Below are 13,302 nucleotides of genomic sequence, written 5' to 3'. Positions count from 1 at the left end.
TGGCCTACTCGCTTCTCCCGGGGGTGGGGAAAGTTATGAGCACTCTGGGGTTCACATAGGAAGGTGTGAATTCTTTGGTGGATACTAGGAAACCACTTTCTGTGCTTGAGGTGGATGGCATGGCTACTTGTTGACAATTGTTCCTTGTGGAAGTGAAGAATACCAGCGCAGACAGCCCACTCTATGCCCCTCTTTGCTAGCCATGCATTTGGAGGGAACAGTACAGCTTGCAGACTTGTACCACGTGTGATGGTTATCTGAATGACAGCCCCTGTTGGTTGACCCTCAGCTTAGGGATAATGAATTAATGGGCTGATTAGCCAGGAGGGGCTTGACAGCCAACAGGCAGTGAGATGTAAAAGTAAATATTAAAAAAAAAAAAAATCAGCATAGAGGCAGTGCTGTCAGGCCCTTTGATAGGAAGAAACCGCGTATATGTTTTCGAAGTCTTAAGGTAAGTAAGGCAAAAAAAACAAGTTTTGCAATGTTGAGAGGGAATGCATGGGATCATGAAACTGTTGCCTCCTTGCTGGGAGTTTACTTTTGTGACAGGCCATTCCTATCTGACGTGGTTAAATTGTCAACAACACACACGCACAAAGCTGTTTAGGTCAGCACTTTACTTACAATCATTCGGATTCACAGTGTAGCACAGACCAGGCTCAACCCACCCAGGACAGATGGCCTGAATAGGCATCCATTAGGCCTATAACCAAGAGTTTCAAGCTATGTGTGTGGGGATAAGGGGCATCAGTGTAGTGTTTGATTGTTCTTTTTGACTAGTAGGTCACAATGAAGCAAGTATGACTAAATATTGCATATAAAACTGCAGCAGTCAATTTTTGTAAGTTAAACTGTTTTAAGTATAGTTAGTCCAAAAATAGGAACCTTGCTGTATTAAAAGTAAGTTTTCACACATTCCTAAAGGTCTGTTGGTTAATGAAGCCAATCAGTAGTGTATAAAATGGAGAGCTGAAGTCAGTCAGTTGAAAAAGGGCTCGTGCTGGCAAGGGAGTTTGTGCTTGAAGCAAAGGTAATGGGTGAAGAGGCTCCAGAGTAGAGAGAAGCCTTAAGAAGTACACCAGAAGAAACCAGGAGGTCTTTCCTGCTCAAAGAAAACAAGAATAAAGATAGCTGTTTGGAATTTCAGAGGTTTGTTAAGAGAGCCCATGTCCCTGCTGGAAGGCACTATGCTGAAATTATTTGTCATTCCATGTGATTATTTTGGAATAACCTGCTTTTCCATTTTGTGTTTTATTCATTACATGGATTGCATTGTATAATTTACAGCAGTCTTTATGATGCTGTGCCATCAGTGCATATAGTGGTGTCTTTTAGTGTCTGGGAAATGGGCAGATTTTGCCTGGTTAATGCTAAATCTTGAGGTAAAGGAAAGAAGTACATTTCTTCTTGTGCTTCCATTATGAAGGAGGAAAATCACAGGGAAGAGTGTCAGGATATTTTCAACAACAAAGATGGAAAGATTTCAGTTATTTACTCCTAATTACTTGGATGTGGAAAATCAGTATGAGAAGCTAGCAGGAAAAAGTTGAAGTTCATAATGGCTGTCGCCATTACAGACAGAGTTCTCTCTATAAAGGGATATTTGGTAGGAGTTTTGTGTTGAGGACTAGATGCAGTTTTTGAGCCTCTTTCAGTACAGTGTTGAGGCTGTTGAAGGAAAGGTGTTAAAATGAAATGGGATCTGCCCTACAAGTGACATGAGAAATTCAGGGTACTTTCATCTTTGTAGAAAAAAAAAAGTCTGTAGATTGATGTACATGTTGGGAGAGGCATGATGGAACCTTTCATGCATTTTAAATTTGTACCACCTAGGAGAGCACAGTTTTTCAGAAAGAACCAAGGAGAATAACAGCTGCATGTCAGGTGCCAGGATCCACCACATAACGCACGCACTCAAGTCCCTCAACAACAGGTACAGATATGACTCAGTCATTGTACATGTGGGTGTGAATGACCTGAGACGTACCTCCCTGGACTACATGAAAATGACAAGGAGGAGCTATCGAATTATGTAGCCCAGGCGGGTGTGACCCTAACTCTGAGCAGCATCTTACCATCACCCAGAATGATACCACAGTACAAGCAGAAAAAGGTTGGTTTCAACAATTGGTTTAAGTTTCTGGTATTATTCTAAGGGGATCCAGTATCTGTCTGCCTGGGATGACATGATTGACAGACCTTGATGCTTTGCCAGAGATGGCCTGTATCTGTCACCCCTGGGCTTCTAGATACTGGCCAAGGCTCTTGCCACCCCTGTAGTGCCTTTATTAGGTGGTGTTCCAAATACCAAATTACCACTGTAACAGCTACAAACAGATGCAGTGTGAGGGTCATGCTGCTCAGTGCTAGAAGTTTAAATCTCAAAATGCACTCACTCGAAGCACTCCTTAAAATGGAGAACATTGACATTTGTGCTGTAACGGAGACCTGGTTCAAGGCAGCAGAAAGCAAACGTACACTACTAGGCTATAACTCTTTCAACACGTTTCGGCCCCAGAACTTGGACCGAAGCTCCAAAGGCGGTAATGTTTCCATATTCATAAAGGATGAGCACACCTCCAGACTGGTAGCCCAACATAATGCATCAGAGATGCTTCAGGTGCAGCTAACCTTGGGTAAGACAGCAATTCAGGTTGTAGCTCGCTATAGGTCCCCAACCATGTCCCAAGACTCACACTCCACGTTCCTAAGCACCATGGAGAATATTTGGGTCCAACCTAATACTCTCATTCTAGGTGACTTCAACTGCCCCTCCATTAACTGGGAAAACTACTCGTGTACCAATACGCTTGTCCACAGTTTCCTGGAGTTCATTAATTCCAATGCCCTGGACCAGCTCATTCTTGCCCTCACTAGAGGTAGCAGCATCCTTGACCTGGTCATTACTAACATGGGCGACCATTGCTCTACACCAGTAGTCTGCTCTTCCCTGGTTATATCTGACCACAAACTAATCCCCTTGGAAATCGACACCCCCCCCCCCCCAAAAGGTAACCACCATGAAAAACTTCTCCAAAGCTAACTTTGGTCTCCTAAAAACAGAGGTGGCTAACTTCACTGCACCCTTCGCATATGGAGAATAGTTGCATGACTGCCGAATCATACACCAGTGCACTGTACGAGCACACACAAATGCATGGATGTCGCCATACCCATTAGAACCAAGGTGCTCTCCTCCAAAAAAAGGAAGCCAGTCTGGTGGTCCCCTGCCATAAACAAACTCTGCAACAGAAGGAGGAAACTGATGCAGAATATGATGAAGCCCCAAGACTGGAAAAACTCCCTTATCAGCCTCAGCAAAAAGTTGAGATCCCTCATCAAATCCTCTAAAGTTAGCTATGAAAACAGAATTGCAGCACATAGTAAAAACAGCTACAAGGCCTTCTGTAGTTATGTAAAGAATCTCCACAATAATACCCAGATTTGCTCTGAGCTACTGCACAATGGTACCTCCTATACTAACCAACAAATTTTGCCAATATACTGGCAGACAGATACAGTGCCAACTTTACCCTCCCCCCCAAAGGACCAATCACAATACCAGTAGATTGTGAGGCACCCAGTGTTACTGCAGCACAGGTTAAAACAGCACTGTCCAAGGTCAGGTATACAGCTTCTATGGGACCTGACAATATCCCTGGCTGTGTTCTACATGAACTACAGAGTGAACTGGCACCTCACCTGTGTGTCCTGTTCACAGCCTCACCTCAGGCTTTGCCCCCTACCGAATGGTGCACTGCTACAGTCATCCCTCTCCACAAAGGAGGAGCGACTATAGATAATGGATATCGCCCCATTAGCCTGATGAGTCTGATATGCAAAGCTATGGAACACATCATCATGGACCTAATAAACAAGTATATAGGGAATCTCCAAACTCTGGGTCCCACAGTTTGGTTTTGTGAAGGATAGATCATGCCTGCTCAGTGTGGTCTACTACTTTGAGTTAGACACCAGAGCTGTAGGTGAAGGCAAGGTGGTTCATGTAGCCTACCTTGATCTGGCCAAGGCCTTTGATACCATTCCCCACTCAGGAATCCTAGAAAAACTCACTAAGCTAGGCATCAACCCCTATATCACTAGGTGGGTTGCAAATTGGCTCACAGATATTACCCACAGTAGCTGACTCAGACTGCCTGACTAATCATGAGTGTAGTCCAACAGGGTTCGGTCCTGGGTCCTCTCCTTTTTTGGTATCTACTTCTGTGAAGTCCAAGCCAACATGAAGGGACAACACACCAAACAGCCAGTACTTATTCCAGCAACTCTCCTTTATTGTAAGCGACCTGGTACCTCGGCAATTCGCCTTCAAGGATCACAACTTACTGCTACTCAATGGCAGTTTTATATTAAATGATTAAACAATCAATCAATTAACTAATTAATTCCAAAAGGAGAAAAGCATATGCACATTTTTAAAGTGATCTCATGAAAATTTCATTTTTGAATAAATATTCATCACAATAAAACAATACATTTTTTGAATTTATAATATAAGTATATAGTTAATAGATTTATATGAAAAATAAATATAATAGATTATCTAAGAGTATTAATAAAAAATAAATATTATCAGATAAATAATAATAAACTGGTTAAATTTCATCAAATACCCAATTCTAAATTCAAACCAAAAGGTTTCAAGGTATTGAACTTCAAAATCATCCTAGTTTCCAACTCTAACAAACTGTCAGAAATGTTATTACCCTTACAAATGAAAGGTTTACCCAAAACCCCATATTTTAAACTATCGGACTTCCCCTCATGAACTTCAGAAAAATGTTTGGCAACGGGACTAGATGGATTAAAATTCCGAATGTCCCTTAAGTGTTCTAAGATTCTAACTCTAACCATTCTTTTCGTTTGTCCAATATACCAAATATTACTGCAACTACAGGTAAGTGCATAAACAACACCAGTAGATTTGCAGTTAAAGTAGTGCCTGGGGGTATGGTTAATATTAATGGACCTGACATTAACTACTCTATCACATAAACTACAAGAGCCACATCTGAATGTTCCAACACTAGTAGTATGAAAGGTTTTTTTGAGTAAACAATTATTGTTTAATATCTCTCAAGTTTTTTCCTTTTTTATATGAAAATGTTATATGATATGGAAAAAGCTCTCCTACACATTCATCCTCACAGATCAAGTACCAAAATCTCTTGATTAGAGAAACAAATTTTTGCCGAAAAAGTAGTATACTTGGTCACGAAGAATATTTTTTCCACATCTCTTTCTTTTTTTATTATTGGATCTAAACCATCCATTTTAAATTTTTTGAAATTTTTATTCTTGTTCATAACATTATTCATACTATATAACAACTGCTTTTTTTCATACCCTCTTTCCATTAGTCTCAAATAAACCTCATTTAACTCACGATCTAACTCAGACTCCATACTAGTGTGTGAATATATTCTTTTGAATTCCCCATAAGGTAAAGCCTTCAACAAGTGAGGAGGATGCATGCTGGTAGCATGCAAAAACATGACATGCTCTTTCTGAAAGGTCTGAACTCAACAACATTATTGCTTTCAAATAAAGTCAAATCCAAAAAATTGATTTCATTTCTATTCATCTCATAGGAAAATGACAAATTATGTTCATTGTTGTTCAGAGATTCAAAAAAGTCGCAAAAATCAAACATGTCCCCCTTACATATGAAAATTAAATAATCAATATAACGTTTATATAAGATTACTTTCTGTTTGAAAAAATCCGTGGGGTAGATTAACTTTTTTTCAAAAGAATCCATATATATAACAGCATATGTGGGAGCATAAGCAGCTCCCATTGCTGTCCCCTTAATTTGTAAAAAATACTCATTATTAAACATAAAGTAGTTGCGAGTTAAACAGAATTCCAATAGTGTGATCAAAAAGCTAGTCCTAGGACCTTCACCTAACATGTTATGAATGGCCTCAAGTCCCCACCTAATATTAATATTTGTATGTAAAGACTTGACATCGATGGTCACCCAATAGTAATCACTATTCCAACAAATTTTAGACACTTCATCAATCAGGTCTTGAGTGTTACTAATGTGAGCACTAACCCTATTAAGATAAACTTTTAACTGAAAGTCCAAAAAGACATTAACATTCTCCAAAAATGAGCCTATCCCTGATACAATGGGCCTACCAGGGGGCTCAGCTAAGTCTTTATGGACTTTGGGCAGTGCATATAATATTGGTGTAGTAGGGTCTTTAGTATACATCTTTTTAACATCTGTTTGCAAAAAAAATCCTAGTCGTTCACCCCTTTCCAATAAAGATAACAATCTTTCATTGTAAGATTTTAGGGGATCACCATCAAGTTTATCGTATTCTTCACAATTGGAAAGCAATCTATACACCATCCTACAGTAGTCATGTCTGTTCAAAATAACCCAATTACCCCCTTTGTTGGCACATTTAAATATATACTCATCTTTTAGATCTTTAAGATTTTTTAAAGCCTGCCATTCATCTTTATTCAAATTAAAATGTTTTTTCTCTTTACGAAATTCCCTAAACGATGATTCTGTTTCTTTAAGAAGCACTTTTTGGAAAATTGAAATGGCTGGTACAGAAATTACTGGTGTAAAATTAAATCTTGGCATCATTAACTTGCCATACCCTGTCAGGTAATTCACATTAGAAAATGTGTTGGTATTAGGACAAGTTAAACTATCTTCACATTCTTCAGAAGAAAAATTGCATTCATCATATTCATAGTTATACACATATAAATTCATTAAACTTTCATCTAAATCAACATCATTCAATGATTCATTATGAACTTCATTTTGAACATTTTCATTAACATTCACACTAGCAAACTTTTTGAAATATACTCTCAATAAGAGTTTGCGAATGAACGTTTTAACTTCTAAATAAATGTCAGCAAATGACGGGAAGATCGTTGGAACAAATTTGCTCCCTTTACACAAAACACTAAGCATATCATTATTTAAACACAAATCAGACAAATTAATGCATTCCAAAGGAAATACGTTATGACAAGTTCTGTTAGAAACTGTTCTTAGCAAACCTTCATTTGAAGCGATTTCGCCCCTTTCGGCCATTTCTCCCATTACGCCCCTTGTTGTAGTGATCGTTTTAAAAGTTCACATTGTCCATAGAACTTGAGTTGGAAGCCTCATTAGGAGCTTCCGAAACATCCCTGTTAGAAGCTCGATTGGATGCAACAGTTCTGGCAAAGGAAACATTTTTGGCAGCAGCATTCTGTTCCGTTGAAGAAAAGGAAGACGCTGAAAAGTCTCTCTGCTTCGAACTCCTAGTCCAGCTCCTCCCCCTAGAACGATTACGCACAGGTTCACGCTGCCAACTAAAGATAATACCTGTTTCATAGTCTTTTAAGTCCCGAACTAATTTTCCACGTTTTCTTTGTACTATGTCAGCCTCCAGTTTATTCATCCTGTCATTGATGTCAACCATTTGCACTCTGTAATTTAATTCAGCTACAAGTTCATTCTGCAGCACTGAAATCTCATTTTTAAGCTTATCATGAGATTTTTTGTTGCGTTTGATTAATATACGGAGCCAACCTATAGTACAAGAAAGAGAAACTTGTTTCCACTCTTCTAGCAGCTCGGACTCATCATCCGAACACGGTGCAGCTGGTAACTTATCAACGCGTAACCCTCTAGGGGTAGTGTTAAGACTTAGATATTTTTCCAACAGTCTGGTGTCAAAATAAAGTGCAACTTCCTTAGCCATTAACTTATTTAACAAAGCAAAACGACCATCCGCATCTGAGTTTCCTCCCAAGTTCCAGGGATCTATATTTGTGTACCTTTTTTCACGCTCCACCACCATATCCAAAAACAAAAGGGCATCTGATGCAGAGCTCCGTTCGGAGCTCTCATTACGTGACATTGATGAAAGCAGAACAATTCCAGTATACAAGATAAATAATTCAAAATATATATGTCACTAGAAAAAAGTACGGCTTGGACCCAAATTCTTTGAGAAAACACAGCAACGTGAAGAACACAAACCAAGTGACAACACACCAAACAGCCAGTACTTATTCCAGCAACTCTCCTTTATTGTAAGCGACCTGGTACCTCGGCAATTCGCCTTCAAGGATCACAACTTACTGCTACTCAATGGCAGTTTTGTATTAAATGATTAAACAATCAATTAATCAATTAACTAATTAATTCCAAAAGGAGAAAAGCATATGCACATTTTTAAAGTGATCTCATGAAAATTTCATTTTTGAATAAATATTCATCACAATAAAACAATACATTTTTTGAATTTATAATATAATATAAGTATATAGTTAATAGATTTATATATGAAAAATAAATATAATAGATTATCTAAGAGTATTAATAAAAAATAAATATTATCAGATAAATAATAATAAACTGGTTACTTGGTTTGTGTTCTTCACGTTGCTGTGTTTTCCCAACATGAAGGGACTCTGGCTGACAAAGTTTGCAGATGATTGCAAGTTGGGAGCTATTAACTCCCCAAGTGATGTTGACATCTTACATAATGGCCTTACTGAGACCAGCAACTGGTGTCAGAACCATGGCCTTGAGCTCAATGCCAAAAAATGTGTCGTTATCCCCTTTGGGAAAAAACAGGTTCCCATGAATTACCACATTGATGGTAGTCCACTGAACACAGAAGGCATTATAAGAGATCTGGGAACACAGGTTGACAGCAACTTCTTTTCTTCTTTTTTGATCACCACATTGCCACTGTGGTCAGAACGTCCTGGGTGGCACTTCTCATTACTAAGGGTTTTGCATTCAGGAAGAAAGAGTTCTTAGTCTCCCTCTGTTCTTCCCTCATTAGGCCAATCATCGAGTGCAATGCCTCATTTGACATGTACCTCACTAGACACCTGCAACAACTAGAGAGGCTGCAAAAGTACCTCACCAAGAGGATCCTGGGCCTTAAACACTTGGTCTATAGAGAGGCTGCAAAAGTACCTCACCAAGAGGATCCTGGGCCTTAAACACTTGGTCTATAGGGACAGACTCAAAAAAACTCCCAACTATTCTCTGTCTCATATCGCCTACTTAGAGGCAATCTCTGCTTGATTTACAAAGCCATGTCTGACCCAGCTCTGTTAGAAATGCTACAATCAACCTCATTACCACAATCAACAGAACATACTGGAGGGACAGGTTCGTAACCTAGAGATTGCCTATGCTGTGAAATAGACTTTCCCATACATGTCAAGCAGAGCACCTCACTGACCCTCTTCAAGAGAAATCCTGATGAGTGGATGGGAAATAGAAAATTCAACCCGGGGATAACTCAGTGGCTCTACTCGACAGAGGCACTGGGAACTAAGGTCTGGTGACATGATGCCAGCGTAATCCTATGGCTAGGCTTGTAAAGGCCCCAGCCCCAGGGCCATTAGCCTAGTACACACCTATGAACTGCACAGGAACAAATGGCATGATTTAAAAACCGATGAATAATTTGGTGGCAATGTAAGTGCATGTAGTTTTGTTGAACTATCAGATACAAAAGGTGGTAGATTAAGTAACAAATTCCTGGACACATTAAGCATAAACTTTCCAGATTAGTAGGAGGACATAATGGATATAGATTGTCACTATTGAAGTGACGCCCCAACCCCGTGTGCAGAAATGTGGAAAGAGGGATTGTGGATGGATGGATAAACTACAGCTGCATTTGCAGTGACTGCTTTTCTTCAGGAGCAAGTAATGGGTAGATTGGGTTTGAGTATTTCTTACTTGCCATGATTTTTCCTGTGTGTAACTTTTCATGTATTTGTTTTAGTAGAAGCAGCTTTGAGTTTTGCAAGATTAGGCTACTAGTTCTAAGACAAAACTGTTAATGAAGTTGTGCATTTACATTTTCTGAGTAGATTGGTTAGGCTAGTGCAATCAGAATTTTGTAAAAAGGGTGGGTGGGGAGTTATAGACGACAAACAGCTTAGCAGTGAGCCTTTGTAGACTATGTGCCATCCTTACTGAAACACAGCCAGCTTTGTGTTCATTTTTCTTTTTGAAAGCTAGCATCAGAAGTAACATTATGTGATTGTAACAAGATGACATTTTGTGATGTTTGGGTGGGAAGTTAAGTTCATTTTTAAGGTCTGAGTCTGTGGTCCTGACCTTTGCTTTTGATTAGGAATAAGGATAACTGTTCAGAATGTCAGATCCTAGCCACAGACCTTTAAGTTTGTGGTATAAGAGAAAGCAATTGTAAGGTGTAGGGCTCTTTGACACTGCTTGCATTGCTTCCGTACAGTAAGTAACTCTGCCCCACTTCCTGGGGAAGATTCACCAAACAGAAGTGTCACTGTCTAGTCAACAGGTTGGTATTAGTCACGGGCAGAGTTTTTCCCCAAAAAATGTTCAGAAATGGGGATAGTTAATGTGTTAACTGAGTGCCTCATCTTTAGGTTAGTAAAGTCCAGTAACTTTTTATTCAAGAGCATCTGCCTGACCATCAATACATCTTCTGGATTGTTTCTTTTGACTGATGTGTTCCCCTCTAATATTATTCATGTGTTTAGGGTCGTTGGACTATAAATATACTAAATTTGAGATTGTTCAACCTTGGGGTAAATGAACATAAACCACAGGTTCTGCTGTCTCATATTAGTAATGCCATAATGTTCTGATTAAATGGGTTTGAATAATAGCAGTGAACTCTATTCCAGACAAAGCTTCATTAGTAAACACTGTCCCTAGTCATCATACCATTTCTTTAGAATAAGGATTGGAGACATTTTCCTGCGGTGTATGACTTATACGAGTATGACGAAGCTTATAGTGAGTGCAGTGAAGTCATGACAATAACCACAGGTCATTTGTGTAGGGCAGTGTCTTCAGCACCTAGCTGTGACTTCATTGTCATGCAAAAAATAGTGAGCCATAAAAATCTGTAAAAACACATTAGTTGCCTGTACATGCTCCAAAGCATTCACATCTAATCTGGTTTACAAGTGTTTATCTGCTAATAGATGGAGATTGGGTTCTTTGAGCCAGTCTGCTTGCATACAGGGCAAACTGTGTTTAGAAGTATGGTGCAGAAGTTTAATCTTCCTTGTATCCTAGTTAGTGTTCAACAGAAGTAATGCTGCCCCCTCTGTAGTGATTGAGACCAGTTGAGCACAAGCAAAAGAAGAAAATCATGTAGTTGTAGCCTTTGTTCTGAAAATGCATAGAAAAGTTAGTACAAATAAATGAGTAAGTCAATTCAAATAAAAAAAAAAAAAAAACGAAGCAAGCTTTTAGGCCTAGTTCTGTTTTTTAAAAAGCTAGGACTCTATCACAACAACAGTTAACGTAAGGAAAAGAAAATCGTGTCACTTCTGTACATGTGACTAACTTTTGAGCTGTCAGTGAATTCAGTTATACTTGGCAGTTTAGCTTAGTAAAACCTTTTGCTAGAATAGACTATTGAAAAAGTAACTTATGTGATTGTGCAGTACCAATGAAAACATTTTTAAGAAGGTAAGGGATGCTAATGGAATGCAATATAGAATTATGCCACATTTGACCTATCATCTGTTTTTTGTTTTTAAAGGTACGACTTGTTCAGAAGAAAGACACGGGTCATGTATATGCAATGAAAATCCTGCGTAAATTTGATATGCTGGAGAAGGAACAGGTAGTCAAGTGTGCTGTTTTTGACTTTTTGACATGGACTGTGTTTTACGTCAAGTATTGTATTTGCATACAAAACATGCAGCTGCCATTAGTAGACTAGTGTGCCAGATGTCCTGTTTTCCCAAACGTCATTTGTTTTCAGTGTGATCATACTGTGCCTATTCATTTTTGATTACTAACGGTCTTCTCTTACTTTCCAACAGTGCCTGAGGCACTTGCTTATTCCCCTGTGTACCCCTTCCAATGTCCCTTCTTTGAAGAACCCAGCTTTTCAAACATGTTCCTCTCTGGAAGCTAGTGTCAGCGGGGTGGTTTAATGTATTTTAATACAGTTTTTCTTTCTCTTACCCTGTTATAATTTGCCTGCGAGTTCTTGCCATTGGCTTAGCTGTCAGTTGCACCTCCAGTCTCTGACTGTCGTGGATGGGGCCTACAAGTCCTCTGGCATTTTGTTAACCCTCCTTTGACTTATGTTGTCTTTCCAATTTCTGACCCTATAGTAGATGGGGCATTCAGAAGTCATTACAGTGAATGAAATACATTTTATCAGCACTTTCTGTAAAGGCCAAATTAACCATTTTTTTCTTCTGGTGAATTGTGTCCATGCTTTGAAGTATAGCATTGTATTCTTTCTGTACTTTTTCTCACATTTTGATAACGCAGCAAGCCTGGATACTTATCTGGCACTACTGCTTTTAGAACTGCTTATTTTATGCTTCTTATTCAGTGTAGACACATTTGTGGTCTCCATTATCCATATTCTGCCTGTTGATTCTTCCTGTTGTCGTACTCCGTTATTGGATATTCACTCATATAGCTCATACAACTATTCTGTTCTTTTCTAGTGTGTAGATCTTCTGTCTCTGTAATGTACTATATTTCCTCTGCTTTTTCTTTGTAGTTTATTGGTAGATTCTAGTGTTACTCTGTGTGGTGAAATCACGTCTTCATGGCGATTGTTTAGTATGTGATGTGAATTATAATCATTGCCTATCTTTTTTCTGTGCTCTCTATTCTCCAGTTTCCTACATCTCCACTTTTAACTTTTTTATATCATTGAACAATTTAACTGTTATCCGTTCTTAAGTGTTGCTGTTGCCATAATTTTTGACATTTACTACCCATGTTTGAATTGCATCTCCTTTGGCAAGGGCCTCTACAACTACAAGTCACAAAATTTTGTTTTTCAGCTTTTTCATGCACATTCCCCTACCAGAATTTGTAAATGCAGTAGTCTTCCCCTGCATGGGTCATTTCCTGGGCTTCTACTGAAATAGGTGCAAAGCTCCTTTATATATCCTATTCCACATTCTTTTCAGTTCTTTTTACATTGAGTGCTGCATATATTCCTTTGCAGCAGATATTTCTTCTGCATAATACCTATTTTTCTTTGAAAAATTCTTTGAATTCTGAGGTCACAAGTTTTCAGTTTTATTCTAAATCAATTTTATCTTTTCTCATTGTATTCTCAAGTGTTTACTGATGGCAGCTAAATGAGATGATGGGCACAAATGTGATAGGTATGTAGCCCAGAAAAAAAATTATTCTCCATCTCAATTTTGTTAGGACTTTGAGCGTAATGTACAACATTACGGCCACTGCATCAGAGTTAAACAGGCCTCAGAAGTAGAAAGGGCCGAAAGCTTTAGCATCTT

At 38.8% G+C, this 13,302-nt stretch overlaps 1 protein-coding gene across 1 annotated transcript in view; it reads left to right on the top strand.

Annotated features, from left to right (window-relative positions):
• STK38 (serine/threonine kinase 38) overlaps positions 1-13,302 on the top strand; it is a 1,097,533-nt gene that overhangs the window by 352,156 nt on the left and 732,075 nt on the right. The window contains exon 5 of the mRNA XM_044076623.1: positions 11,565-11,648. Coding sequence (XP_043932558.1) covers positions 11,565-11,648 — 84 coding nt within the window. The remainder of the gene's footprint in view (positions 1-11,564; positions 11,649-13,302) is intronic.

The sequence above is a fragment of the Protopterus annectens genome, chromosome 7.part0, assembly GCF_019279795.1.
Source record: "Protopterus annectens isolate FY-2018-M chromosome 7.part0, PAN1.0, whole genome shotgun sequence".
Classification (NCBI taxonomy): Eukaryota; Metazoa; Chordata; order Ceratodontiformes; family Protopteridae; genus Protopterus; species Protopterus annectens.
Note: the sequence above shows the minus strand (reverse complement) of the source record. Positions and strands in the feature narration are given on the sequence as shown.